The 14,748-nt window shown below is 43.9% G+C and overlaps 1 protein-coding gene across 3 annotated transcripts in view; it reads left to right on the plus strand.

Moving 5' to 3' along the window:
- The first annotated feature begins 7,132 nt into the window (after nucleotides 1-7,132).
- Nucleotides 7,133-14,748, plus strand: part of dsx (transcription factor doublesex) — a 48,520-nt gene continuing 40,904 nt past the window's right edge. The window contains exons 1-2 of one of the 3 annotated variants that reach the window (XM_033380019.1): nucleotides 7,133-7,887; nucleotides 12,812-14,292. In XM_033380019.1, the coding sequence (XP_033235910.1) occupies nucleotides 13,206-14,292 (1,087 nt within the window). In that variant the 5' untranslated portion in view covers nucleotides 7,133-7,887; nucleotides 12,812-13,205. Of the gene's footprint in view, nucleotides 7,888-10,737; nucleotides 11,585-12,811; nucleotides 14,293-14,748 lie in introns of those variants that run through there. The other 2 variants (XM_033380012.1, XM_033380029.1) reach the window with 2 other exon arrangements.

A 14,748-nucleotide genomic window follows, 5' to 3' on the forward strand; every position in this document is an offset into this window, starting at 1 on the left:
ATTATTTATTCTTATTATTTATTTGATTAGTGCTCAAAGGCTATAAGAGCTAGAGCAACGAACTTTTGTATCCAGACTTCTGTGATATGTCACTGTTACAAGAATATTTCAAAACTTCGCCCCGCCCACTTCCTCTCCCACAAAGGACGAAAATCGGTGGTATCCACAATTTCTGTTACAGATATGTACACTTCCTTTTGAGTGCCAACAATGCTCAGTATCTATCTTCTTGGAAAATATTTGTAAAACCAATAAAACCTTTTGCAACTACCCAAGTTCGTTTTCTCATAGTTAGCCAACGTATTTATCTAGTCCAACACACTGGCGAGGATCAAGATCCATTTCAATTAAATATTCCCTAATAGTTGGAGATATAGTTTCTGCATTCAAAGCATGCAAGCAAACAGAGATATATAGAGATATACACTGTTCACTAAGGTTCGTACGTAATACTCGTTGTGTTTTTGCGCGAAATCACATAACATGGAATACCGAATGGTACCAATCCGTTTTTTTCTGATGAAAAAAGGTCTAATACGGATGAAATAGATGGATCAAAGATTATCACTTTCATGACATAGGAAAGGAATAACAAACTTTGACTCGTCACCGAAGTCGTGAGGGTGGCCACTACACCACTACGTAGGTTTCCATCTCTTAGTATTTTCATTTTGTTTAGTCTAAGCTGAATGATTTGGCACAGAAAGCTACTCAAAAAGTCATCTTCATAGGAATTTCCAGGGAATTTAGGAATTTTATAGAGATATTGCATAGTAAATATGTAGAAAATGCGTTACGGGAAACTTGATGTCGCTGCTACGATGGAAAACATTACTGCTGGCTTTGTTTCATACGATCCAGACTTTAATGCAGGTCAGGAAACATAGCTTTTTGAGCTTTGAGTCCACATACAATCTATTACCTGTTAGCCAAGAGCTTATCGTCAAGAATTTTGAATTTTAGTAGCTGGTGGGGGGACTGTTACGAATAAGTCGAATAAACTGATCACTGTGCGGCCTGGGGAATGAGGAAGGATGCGAAATTATTTCGCCTTTGAGGAAAAGTTTGAAGTGCACAAAGAAAATTTCGTGCATATGCATGTGGCATATGTATGCACGTGTGGGGCCAACTTTGAGATACAAATAGTTGGGGAAGCTAGCAAAAACAAAAAACAAAAGTCTGTGCGGGTAGCCACAGACAAATAATCAAAATCGACAAACGAAATGAGCCAAAAACAAAGCGCCCAAAATGTTTTTAGTTTTCACAGTCCTCGTTGGCAATGGCAGCCTGGGGAGTCAGAAAACAGCAACAGCACAACCCCCGCCAACACTGACACACGGGCCGGGCCGAAAGGATATGCGCACGTGCTAATGTGATTAGATACACAGGCACACCCACCCCACAGCGACAGCCACGGAGAAGAGCAATGCTGTTTGAGGAACCGCAACATGCAGTGCAGTTGATTGCGGCAAGCCAGCTACAATAACAAGAAAAGTAGAAGAAGTAGAAGAGCCAGAGAAACAACTTCGCTTTGGGTATCTGTGAGATGCAAACTATTGTTGCGCAGGTCATCATTATCATCATCAGGATGTGGAAAACTTTCGGACTGTCCCGCTGTGCATTGCTGTGTGCGTACGAAACCTTCTGCCCTTGCTTATGCTCCATCTCTGGCCTTTGGCCCCCCCCCAAATTATTTTGTCTCAACAATTTTTCCATCAGCCAGTCGTCAAATGCAGCCTCGGCCACCCTCCATTCCAGATCAGCCAGAGACCCAGCCAGTGATTTAATTGCAGCAGACAAAACATTCTCGCAGTCTTCCACACTCCAAAGTTAATCTATGTCTCGTAACCAAATCCAGAAAATACATATCACAAGCCATATAAAAAAGGGAAAGAATAGTCTTATAACTACTTCCTTTTCTAAAAGAATGAAAGAATATGAAATAAATGTACGCATTCCACTTATAGTTCGTTAAGGAACTTGAACTATTTCAAGGTATAAATCTGTTTTAGCCAACAATTGTGTTATTAAAATGATGGAAAAATTCAGAATTACCAATAAATATGTTTCGCAATATAAATAGCTCGTACATATGTACAGAAAAATTGTAGGAAATGTGATACTATCGAAACCGTGGAACATCTCATCTGCTACTGTCTGGCTCTCTCAAGGGCAACGCGGAGATACCTTGGCGTTCCAGTGCTGGCATAACTGGAAGATGCCTCCCAAAGGACGCCACAGGAACTGCTGGCCTCTGCTAAAAACACCTCGATTCTCGGGGACTTTAAAACCACATAAAAACTCCCGCGACGGTTCTTACACCCCCCTTATCCGGATAACTAAGGGCCGGATTGGCCTATGCGTGGCACCGCTGAGGGCCGTCCAGGTTAACCTAACCTAACCTATGTACAGAAATATTTGTAGACTCGTACAACCTATATAACACTCTATTGAACTGTTCGGATGGGATTATGGGGCAGAAAAGTCGACTTAATAGAAAAAAAGAACAAAATAACGCGGCTAATTTGTATTGATTTTTTGTATCGCACTTGCATTTCTTCTTTTGCACTTCCTCTGCTCTTTTTTAGCTCTTTGTCGCTGGCATGGCATGGGATCGCTCGTTGGTTTGTTTTGAGCTTTCCCATGCATAAATTTTGCATATTAATTGAGCGGCTGTCATCAATATGTCTCCGTCCAAGGAAACCCCGACTCACTCTCCCACTGCCTGCTGCTCTCACTGCCGCTCCAACGCTGGCTCTCGTCGCTCATTAGTTGGCCTAAAAAATCCCATCAGGCTTTGATTAACATTTTGTGCACACAAATCCCGGCCAAAATGCGAGAGAGGCTAAATGAGTTGCATCTAATTGAGTGACAAACACGCCACAACAACATCAGGCCCGGCAAAACACGGGTGGCACTGGCTCTGGCCACCTCTCACAAACTGTGCCAATTTGTTTTAAAATGCATCACCCTGGCGCTCAATCAGCCCAGAGCAGCTCCCACTCATCTCGCTCCAGCACCCTCTACAGTGTCTGGTGTCCACTGTCCAATGCCTGTTCTCGACTGTTTTTCAATTTGCATGCAAGCGTAAATTACTCGCCGTTCGACACCCTTTCCCGACTCCACATTCCACATTCCGCATCCGCATCCGCATCCTCCTGTGCAACTTTCCCCACACAGGTTCCTGGTTCTCCCCGCTGCCACCCCGTTCTCCCCGTCGGTTAAAAGGTTTGTCCTTTGGTTGCTTTATATATGCAGATTGCCTGGCCCCCTTCTCTTGCCCCTTTCTTCCTGCTGCCATCCTCTATGTATATCCGTATGTTGTTGTTATTGGCTGTCGGAATCTTATGCCTTCGTGCCTTAAATGAGTCTGCGTCTTTTGGCTAAGGACTTAAAACACGTTTTTTGGCACTCCATTTGTCATTAAGCTACCAATTTGTTCGGCTTCAAAAACATCTCAAATTTCGGACCGAGCCGCAGCGAGGGGAATGTACAAAATCGAACAAGGTTAAGGTTAAGAGGTGTACACGGAGTAAGATCAAACGCACGCGTACGATGGAACTGGTTATCCATGAAATATTCAATCGGATTGTGTAGAACTAAATTAAAGCTGGATAATTTTTCGAGAATCCTTGTAGTGTTCCAACTGGAATTCGTGATTTAACACCCTGTCCTTCAATTTCCAAATTAATTATTTCCTTCTTTAACGATTGTACTTTATGCATTAAAGTAAGGTAATAAAGGTGGCTCCTTCCGTATTCGAAAATGTATAAAGACTATGAAGGCATATGGTTCATTTGCTTTAATAAGTAATTTAAAATAATTTAATTTGGTGTTAGTAACTTATTTTTCACCACCGATTGAATAATTCCAAGCTTTTCAGGAATATTACATGTCACTTTAATACAATTTTCAATTTTTAACGGTAGTTTTTTAATTTTTGGGTAAATCTGCAAGCAAAACTGAGTAAATGTGAATTGTTGTGGTTTTTATGCCCGATATCCAAAATGAATGTAGGGGTATATTCGATTTTTGGGGAAAGATGATATGTGCAACGCCCAGAAAAAAGCGTTTTCGATCCCATTAAGTATATACATTTTTGATAAGAATCAATAGCCGAGGCGGTAGAGCCATGTCCGTCCGTCCGTCATTCCATCTTGTTGGACGCCTAGGTCTCAGAAACTATAAGAGGTCGACCAACGAAATGTTGTGTCCAGACTCCTGTGATATCAAATTGAATCAAGTTTCCTTCTAAATTTTGCACGCCTGTTTTCGCCCCCACAAAGACCAAAATCTGTGGCATCCAAAATTTTCAAGATACGAGACAACAAAAAACGTAGAATTGTTGAGAATGACCCTATCTAACAGACTGCCTGCTGGATCAGATTGGTTTACTATCATATCTGGAAGGACCAAATGAATTTGCAGTGCGTACTTATTTTCTGTCTCTCTCACACACACTCTTGGTACTGCCCTTTGGCGGAGAGGAGCTATAGTGACTGCGTAGGGGGTATAAATGTACAGTCGCTAAAAATTAATCATGATGTTAGTAAATGTTTAGGATTGGCAGTTCGCATTTTTCTGACTAGTGCCCCAAAACATTAGAAACTCCTGGTAGCACTAGGAGAGTGGACAAGATATATTAAATAACAATAAAGTCATAATTTAATCAAAATTTAGACAAAGCCCTAGGTATCTCTGGTTAAACTTTTTGAATGGTTGAGAATTTCAGAGGTAAGCTAGCTTTTTTCCACATAACTTGAGTGGATCGTGTCCGAATCCGTTCCAAATTTTGGTTAGTCGTCTTTCAGATGAAATCCAGGGAGAATGCAGTTATATGAGCACATATACATTTGAGATCTGGGCGCCAGTGATGTGAGAAATTCGCATGCCTAAGCAGTAGCCCACCCCTCCCCTCGTTACCTGGTACCCCCTACGCGGTGTCCCGATACCGTTCCCCCCACCAGACAAAGCCATCCAAGCGGCCAACAATGTACAACAACTTGTAGAATGGCCATAACAATTATAAAACACGAACACGAGCCGATGCTGAAAGGGAGCGGTTGGGGGTGGGGGTGGGGGTGGGGAGAGGGAGCGCGTGGGGAGACTGAATTGCGGTTGGCAACTTGGATTACAGTGGCGGGTCATTTGGAGAATTCTGCAGCATGCATTCCCGGGTCTCCATCCGCCCATCCGTCCGTCTGTCCGTTTGTCCGTGCTGCGGCTCCCAACGTGTCGTGCAACTCGGCTGCGGCTTTGTAGGTGACAACTGCGACAGTTAAGCGTCAAATTGTATAAATGTTTGCATTGCCACCGATTGCGGTGAAATTGTAAAAATAAGGCTCTGAAAGAAGAGATCGAAGCGGGGGTCGGTGGCGTTCGCCCCTCCGGTCGGGTCCGTCAGGGCAAAAAAAAGACTCCAAAGAGAGATATGCAAAAGAGAAAGAGAGAGAGAGAGAGAGAATGAGTGGGCCACTAAGAGCAAATCATAAATAAATATTTGCCGGTTTCTTTGCAATTTGCATTTTCTCAGTGGGTACGGGTTGTATTTTCTGTTTGCTTTTGGCTTTTTTCGAGAGCGCGTATCCACCCAACTGGCACGATAAACGGGTTTCGTTTCGGTTCCGTATCTGCCAGATACTCTTCCCTACCGATTGCCATTCGCTTGCGCTCTCTGCTAATTGATTTACGAGTATCCAAGCCGCTCTTCACGAACACTGTATCCTGAGGTAGGCTGAAATGCGTGTGAACTCATGAATATCAATCGAATATTTATGCTATGCTATCATTCACCTGAAGATACTATGGATGTAAGCTGCATAGAATCGAAAACGAGAGACTTTTTTCTAGATCCTAGATCCCAGGGGCAGATCCCAGCTGTCCACAAAATACGCTTTTACTATAAACAGGACGGTTGCCTGTTTCTAACTGATTTTCTCTCCCAATTCGAAAATACAAAATCGATTTCGGACTAATATAGTAGATATGTATGTACATTATGCTGGAAAAAAAAGGATAAGTGCTTTTATTTATGTAATTTTATGTGGTTTGTATGTATTTATACCGCACTTCCTGAAAATCTTGTGGAAGTAAAAATATCTCATCAAGAACACTGCATTCCCATTTTTGTTTACAATTTTCGAGAATCTCGATGCGGTCTTCTCGATGCGTGCACCGCCTCGGGGAAGAAGAGGCTTTTAATGGAGCCGCGCTCCAAAACATTTATCTGTTCGAACTACATATACCCTGGGCCTGGCCGATGATGAAAAGAAGCTGATGAATGTGATTAATGTGTATGACATTGCACACGCATATCGGGGCTCTACATAAATTTGCATCAATACTTTAATGCGGAGCAGAGGGAGCCGACCTATATCACAGGCCTTCGGCTAGACGGCCAAGCACGAATCTCACCATAAAAGCTACAAAGAGAGAGCCAGTGGGAGAGTGGATAGAGTAAGAGAACTGATCGGGTGCATGCTATGGCAAGACGTCAATGTACGGAAACAAAGTTGCTCCACTCTACTGGTTCGCAGAGATTGGCGAAAACAAACGCGGCAACTAAAAGAGCACACGACGAAGAGAGCGCTTAAGAGAGTAATACTTAAAGGTTGCTCACGATTGATACCACGCAGTTGATCGCTCTTTCACATTCGGTTCTCTCGATCTCTCTCCTTCTCCCAAGATGCTTTCCAATGCGCTCCCGACACTTTTTCGTTTGGAGCTTATCGGTTTCGTTCAACACACTGTGGATCAGCGGGGGGTAAAAAATAAATACATATATTGATTGCGTACATATTTTTTTATGGACTTTGTTTTGTTCAAGTTTGAGTATAAAAATGTATTCAAACAAGTCCTGGGAGTGTTAATTTTAATTTATTTTTGTTGTAGTTTTGTTTTTACTGCAATTTGCAATTGCAATGCTTATGTTTATAGATATGATAATTTAGTGTAATTGTTAGTTTCATTTTATTTTTTAACTTTCCCACTACGGGTATGGTACACATATGTTTATTTTGAAACCTGGAGGTGATTGAACAGTCGTTCCAGCTGGCTAATCTCACACTCATTTATTGGCGCTGCACCAAAGTGCAAATACCAAAAGCAAAGCAACGACAGTCGGCGGGCCCGTCTCTGTGAACACATGCTAGTCGGCCTGGCTGGTCTGGTCCGGGTGTCGTGCTTGTCGTCAGAGTTTCGTTGGGGCTGCAACCAGTTTGCTGGCATCGATCGTCCTTTGCGCTCGTGCATGCTGCGGCCAGTGTCTGTTCCGTGGTCGTATTCGTATTCGCAGTCGTAACCCCAACCGATCCAAAACGAACCGAGAACAACTGAACAGATCCACACCGAAATCGATCTCTTAAGTTGACCCAAGTGAGATTCTGTGAGTTGGTTCTCGCCTCCAGAGACAAACGCGCTGCGTCCGACTCGTGTTTTTTTTTTTGCCCTACCTCTGGCTCGCTAGGCCTAAAAGTCTGAAAACGTCTTCGGTATGTTGCAGACCTGAAATGGAGTATTCGCCGCAGAGCGCCACAGTTAACAAATTTTCTCGCAGAAAACTAAGTGCCGTCTACAGTTTGTCTGGCAAAAGATAACAAAAAATAATTATTGCCGGTGGTGGTGTACTGGGGACACCCGAGACTCGGTCTCGGTGCGGGTGCGGTCCCGGCTGGCGGTGCCACTCTCGCTCTCACTCAGATTCTCCCGCTCTGGCTGGCATTTCTTCGTTCTCGCATCTCGCAGCTCTCGGAGATAATCTCGCTTGCATAACCAAGAGCAGCACACCTCCGAAGCAGATGCAAATGCAGATAGACATCTAGAACTACTCGCAGAGGTGGACCCGGCTGATACTTTCGCGCTGCCAGCGAACTGTTCTCATTGTCTGCGGTAAGTGCACAATGAGTTGTGAATGTGCTCGGCCACCACATGAGCCCCTATCCCTCTCCCTCTCCTCGGTGGGCGTTGCAAACTGCCTTGTAATTGCCTGACATAAATGCTCGTGTGTACAAGGCTTAATGGCGATAGCGGCAGGTACTACGAGTATGCTCGCCGATTGCCATCTATAACTGCAGCACTACGTTCGGTTCATACTGCGACGGGGAGTCGGATGGGGATGGCCATTGTCTGTCTGACTACCAAATTGAACAGGAAACGACTGCAACAGGTCGTGTTTGGAGCTGCATAGAAGTCGATATCATTTCGAGGGCGGCTTCGGGGACGATCGGCGGTCCAAGAACCTCGTCGCCTTGTAAGGAGATCTGGAACAAACAAAGTCTGTGTGCTTATAAAAGAAATGCAAATAGAGAAGGAAGCGGGTTTTTTAGATATAAATTATCTACATTTGTACGTACGAAGGCGAGGGAGAAGTAACAGCATTAGTAAGCTGTGCTCAAGCCGGTTTCCGTCGCTAGTTTAACTTAAGTTTGGATCACGATAATCTTGTCTCTGGATAATCTACTTCATCAGTGATTGGTGCATACTATTGTCGATCAGTGTCGCAGTGCTCCAGATGTACATACATATGTATGTCCGGAATAGTGTCCGCTCACTTGCCATTTACTACAAAATTATCATATAAATTACTGAACGTACGATGGCCATTCATAAATGCCAGTGGGCCTGAAGCTCGGGCTCCCATCAGGCTCCTCCGATCCTAACCAGTTTTCGCGAAATGCCCTGACATGGACTAATTAAGCAAGCGTTCTACTTCTTCCTGCCCTCCTGCAATCCAATGCCATCCAGATCAGGATCCTGCTTTAACGCTCCAGTCACCGCAATCCCATTGCGGAACATGCTCCAAGTAAGCGATTTTCCGGCTCTGTAGTGCTGTAGGCTGGGGCGCTTGGGTACTTGTGTGCTTGACGCTTGCCGCTTGCCGCTTGCCGCTTCCATCCGTTCCATCACATAATTAGCAAATATAGAATTGCCATTCTCCGCGAGATACCGATACCGCGCTCTTTCTGGGGCTGCGCTGCGGACTGCTCTCTGTTCAAATACAAATTAGTCGCGACATGCAAGATAAGCGATCGTGTGCACTTTTCAAAATACTCGAACAGAGAGCCAGAAGTAACAACGTTTGGCCGTGGTCGCAGAAGGCGTCGGTAGAAGGGCGGGGGGCCGGCAACAGCACGAACTGTGTGCTCCGTTATCACAAGATCTTGCATTGCATGCTCAATTACCTCTCTCTTTGCAAAAATGTGTAATTAACTCTTTAGGCCCCGAAATTAAGTTATTATTGTTAAAGAAACCAACACTTCGTAGCATTGTTCTTATCGATAGAAGCACTCACATATTGCTTATTACTAGGGGCCTCTGCATCGACACTTTCCCTATCTTTCCGGCTGGTGTCTGGTCGTCTATAGGTTTGACGCTAGAGCCACGGAACCTCTGCACTAGATAAGCCAGTTCACTGAGTCACCCTCATGTCACCCAAAGTGCAAATTAGATTAAACTCGATTCGAATTCAAATACACATCTGTGCAAAGAAAGTCCAATAGAATAGATGGACGAACATTGTATGCGCTTGCCGATTATTCGAATATAGTTTTGCTTCTACGGATGACCTCATCTCAACAGTTTTCCACCAATTTATCTCAAATTAAGAACATCTTAGATCCTTAGAAATTAACATACATATCTTTATTTCGAAACTGAACTCAATACAAACTTGAATTAAAAAAATTGAAATTAATGAATTAATATTGATGAAATATCAAAAGTATTGTATCGATTGGTATTATATTACTTATTATATTAATATATTATTTATATCATCTATGATTGGGGCCATTAATGACATATAAATAGCTATGAAATGTGTCTGTAGAGATTGTAGTGCCAAACCAAAGACTATATAATGCCTGAGGGATGGCGATTCTATGGCGATTTGATAGGAATTTACCGGACTGAAAAATATTTCAAGATTTTCAAATTCAAGTATTGAAATAGCCTCACCTGTTGTTTGATCGCTTTATTCCTTTCTGGATGTTGGCGCGGTCTAAAAACAGCCTCTTTGTAAGTATGATTTGTTCTCCAAGTGGGTCAATAGATGTAGGACTGTTTTCAAATAGAGTTGTGTACTTGCATAATGAAGGAAAACCGTTCACAAAAGCCCAGCCGGTACCGGTCCGTGAATAGAGATGGGGCACATGGGCATACAAACTGATGGCTGACCGTTGATGGGGGTCTACATTACCCCAATGTAGCAATACGAAGCAATAACCAAAACAAATGCTATAAAACATCAAGTGTGCAGAAATACAGAAAAGAGGCGAAAACTCACTGCGATGCAACCCGTTCCAACATCGAAACCAACTCGAACAAGTTGCACGACGACTGCAACCAAGCAGCCAACTAACAACTGCAGCGAAAGCGACAGCAACAACAAAGCGACAGCCCCAGCCAATGTGTGTGAGGCTGCCTATGTACAAGGGCTGGGTTTCGTACGTAGTTGTGTGTGAGTGCGCTGTGTGCGAGTGTGTGTATGTGTGCAGCCCCCACATTTCTCCAAATGCACGCAGCGTCAACGCCGCACAGTGGTCCGCAGACAATTGTTTTGCGCCAAGAGTGCTTTTGGGGTTCTTTGAGTAGAAATTGGGGGAAATTGGTAAAAATACTGATTCAGCTTGAGAGCTTTTAGAAATGAATATTTACGCCCCAAACGAAACCATGTTCACTCAGGCAACGATTCTTGAAACGGCTCGAAACTTAACAGAGCTTTACCGAAAAACCACGACTTTTGAGTCACTGTGCACAGTCGTCAGCAGCGCTTGTGCTCTCCTCTCCTCTCTCGATGCGATTTTCGGTTCCGTTTCGTTGGCGGTGTGCGTCCGCGTCCACGTCCACGCAAACACAAGCAAACATGGTATTCACACACACTCTCTCGCATTGGCACATCACATGCACGGGTACCAACACCAAGGCAGCCGCGCTGCTCGTCGTTTTTGAGTTCTTTGCATCCGCGTCTTGCGCCCCAATGCGAGTTGCCTTGTGCATGCCAAAGATTTCAGATCGGAAAGCAGCAGCAGCAGCAGCAGCAGAAGCTCGGCTCGCGACACGCGCAACGATTTCAGGAGTTATCCATATCGATACCAGATCTTAGCGACTCTATAAATATTAATTTTTTTGCATTGTGAAGCTCAATTAAAACTAAGAGCCTAATTAGACGGTGTTTGGTGGTTCAGTGGACAGGTTGCTCGCGTTTGCCGGCGGCATTTGCAATTCAAGTGCGATCGCGTGAAAATGCTCGAGTGATTTTTTGTTTGTTGTGTGACAATTACAAACCGATATCTCAGAAGCTACATATATAGCAAGAAGTAACAATATAATTGGAATAAATCGATTGGAATAAGCCATGAGGAGTTCAGCAAAATCAAGCAAATTCAACGATTTATAAACTAAAATCTTTGAAAGTATTTATAAAATTTACAAAAACTAATAGCTACATATATAACAATAAAACAAAAGACCTTCTACATAAATAACGTTACCTAAAAATACAAGCTTAAATACTATTACAAATAATTCAACAATTCGTATAATAATGCACAAATATTTAAATATAATAAAGTTTTCTGCTAAAAAGGTAATAACTGAATTTATTGTTGTTTGACAATTGCAAATACCATATAAAGATTTGTAAATTTGTAACAAAAAAAAAAATACTCAAACTGTGAATTACTCAGTGTTTACTCAGCATCGGTGCATCGCTTTTCCCACAGATTATACCTTCAATTATTCTTCATAATATAAAATGAATTACTTGCAAGAACTACGAGCCATCATTGCGCATACGCCTCGGAAGCCGAGGCGTTTCACCTGCAAAATAAATAACTGGCAAGAAAGGAAATATTATTTTATCTAGCCTTGAATTAGCTGGAAGTATTTTAGCTTTTTTTTGCGTTGCATTTCCTAATTAGAGAAAAAAAAAGAAAACGAAATCATTTAATCTTTCCCCAATTTTATAAACAGATATGGAAAAATACAAAGAACAGTAAAATACATTTAACGACTACTAATTAACTGGATTGCCTAGGCTGATCTTTGGCATTTTCGCCAGAACTTTACAATTCGTACCAAAAAAAAGCAAACATTTATTGCTGGAAAGGTTCAAAATGTCAAGAGTAGAGGCAATCATTAAAGCAAACTCTCTCTGTACAGATTTTTGCGCATCTGCCAGAGCCCGTCTTCATACAAATATAGACTTTGATAGTTGTATATGAGTATATAGCCGCGACAGATCCCTCGCTCGTATCGATACAATGTATCTGCCAGCTCAGCTCCACCCACTAGGCGTTACTTATATCTGAAACAAATCTGAACTGAGTCAACCCATGTGAGGGGGGCGTAACCGATCGAATCAAAATAATTTTGGATGATTTTACCTTCCATTGATGGGCAAACATGCAAGAGCCGGCGGCCAATAGAAACAGAGCTTCACCTGCAGCTCCAGCTCGCATGAAATTTATTTCGGACCGAGGTGCTTGCAAGCTATGAGATAAATTAGCTCGTGCGATAAACAGAAATGCAATTTGTTTGCCAGCACAATCCATGCATGCTAAAATAATAGAAACACAACACACAAATCACAACCCCAACAAATATTTCTAGCTCTTTTGGTACTGCAAGTACGAGGGGATAGGAGGGAGAGCCGATTCCATACCGATACATTACATCATCGCATTGGGGTTCAATTATTGAAAATATAGCCAAATGTTAGCCGGGAAATTGTTTACTTACTCAAATATCTTAATACTACTTTCTAGAAATTGTTCTGTATAATAACCAGCAAATACGTCACTTGTCTTTTCAGGTGCTTAACAATCTATTCAATCAAGAGTCTACAAATAAGGGATTAATAACCAAGTGAAAAATAACCATAAACAATATATACCAATATATTAAATAAATACTTCAAACATACATTAATCGAATAAATTTGACAAGTCCTTGAGCTAAAGCTGAATAAATTCGACGTACACATGTATAACCGCACTAATAATCAATAATATTCTAATAAATTGTGCTGAAAGCTCTCGACGCGCGTTTAAAAATACTTTCCCCTCTTGCAATCCGAAAAATGCTTCCCATAAGGAGCTCCTACAACTAGTCGGGGTAGAAAACTGTGAGAAACACAGCTAGGGCTACGGCTACAGCTACAGTCCCAACTGGAATTGCCAAGATCAAGGACATTTGAATATTCTGGGATGGTTTCGGAGGAGAACTGGAACAGCGACACCATGTCTGACTCGGATATGATCGACTCGAAGAACGACGTGTGCGGCGGGGCCTCCAGCTCCAGCGGGAGTTCAATCTCCCCGCGCACACCGCCCAACTGTGCCCGCTGTCGAAACCACGGCCTGAAGATTACCCTGAAGGGCCACAAGCGATACTGCAAGTACCGCTACTGCACGTGCGAGAAGTGCCGGCTGACGGCGGACCGCCAGCGGGTGATGGCCCTCCAGACGGCCCTGCGGCGAGCCCAGGCGCAGGACGAGCAGCGCGCCCTGCACATGCACGAGGTGCCGCCTCCGTCGACGTCAACTACTGCCCTGCTGGGCCACCACCACCACGTCGCTGCCACCGCCCACGTTCACACTCATCACGTCCATCCGCACCACAGCCATGGCCACCACTCGCACTCGCACCACGGCCATGTGCTGCACCAGCACCAGCAGATAGTGGCTTCAGGCGCGGCAGCTCCTTCGCAGCCGCCGCAGTCCCACCTGAGTGGGGGCCACAATGGGGCAGGAGCCGCAGGGCCAGCCACCGCCGCCAGCTTGCATGGTCACGCTCATGTGCACCAAGTACACATGGCGGCTGCCGCGGCCGCCACAGTGGCTCATCAGCAGCAGCACCACCAGAGCCACCAGCACCAGCATCATCCGCACCACCAGCATCCACAGCACCAGCCACAGCACACGGCGCTCCGATCTCCTCCACCCAACGAGCACGCCGGAAGCATTGGACCAGCTACCAGCAGCTCAGGAGGCGGAGCCAGCTCGAGCAGTGGCGCCGTTGCCACATCAAGCAGCGCATCAAGCAGTGGCGCAGGTGTTGGTGGAGGCGGAAGCGGAAGCGGCAGCGGCAGCGGCGTTGGTGGACGGGCCGGCAGTGGCGGGGTCAGTGTCATTACTAGTGCCGATCCGCACATGTCCACGGTCCCCACACCAGCCCAATCGCTGGAGGGCTCCTGTGATTCATCATCTCCCTCGCCATCGTCCACATCCGGCGCCGCCATTTTGCCGATCTCAGTCTCCGTTAATCGCAAGAATGGCGCCAATGTACCGTTGGGTAAGTGCAAAGCTATCTTCCTAAACTATATACATACATATATCAGGGATTTAATCATAAACCTAGAGTATATCAGAAGCCAGTTTTAGGATTACTGAAGTGACTTGACTTTTCTCTAAAAGAAAAGTCTTCGTTGCATGCCTGCCCAAATGAGATCCATTTTAACAGAGTGCACAAATGCATATATGATTTAACAAGTGGCTATTCGATTTATTTGTGTATTCTTTTAAGGCTAATTTAAATTAAGACATGGTGGATCCTTTGGCTCAGTACCTTAAAATCCTGACTGTAAGTAGTAAGGTTAGAACTAGGAGTCTTTCGTCCGCCGGCAAATAAAAAGTTTACTTTGTTGTTCGAAAAGATAAGAAGAAAGACAAACTTGGCGCTTCTGTTGTGGCTGTTCTTTTAAAATGAAATAAAATTGAATGGAAATATGGAAAATACTCGTAAAAGTAT

The sequence above is a fragment of the Drosophila pseudoobscura genome, chromosome 2 (genome assembly GCF_009870125.1).
Source record: "Drosophila pseudoobscura strain MV-25-SWS-2005 chromosome 2, UCI_Dpse_MV25, whole genome shotgun sequence".
In the NCBI taxonomy this organism is placed as follows: Eukaryota; Metazoa; Arthropoda; class Insecta; order Diptera; family Drosophilidae; genus Drosophila; species Drosophila pseudoobscura.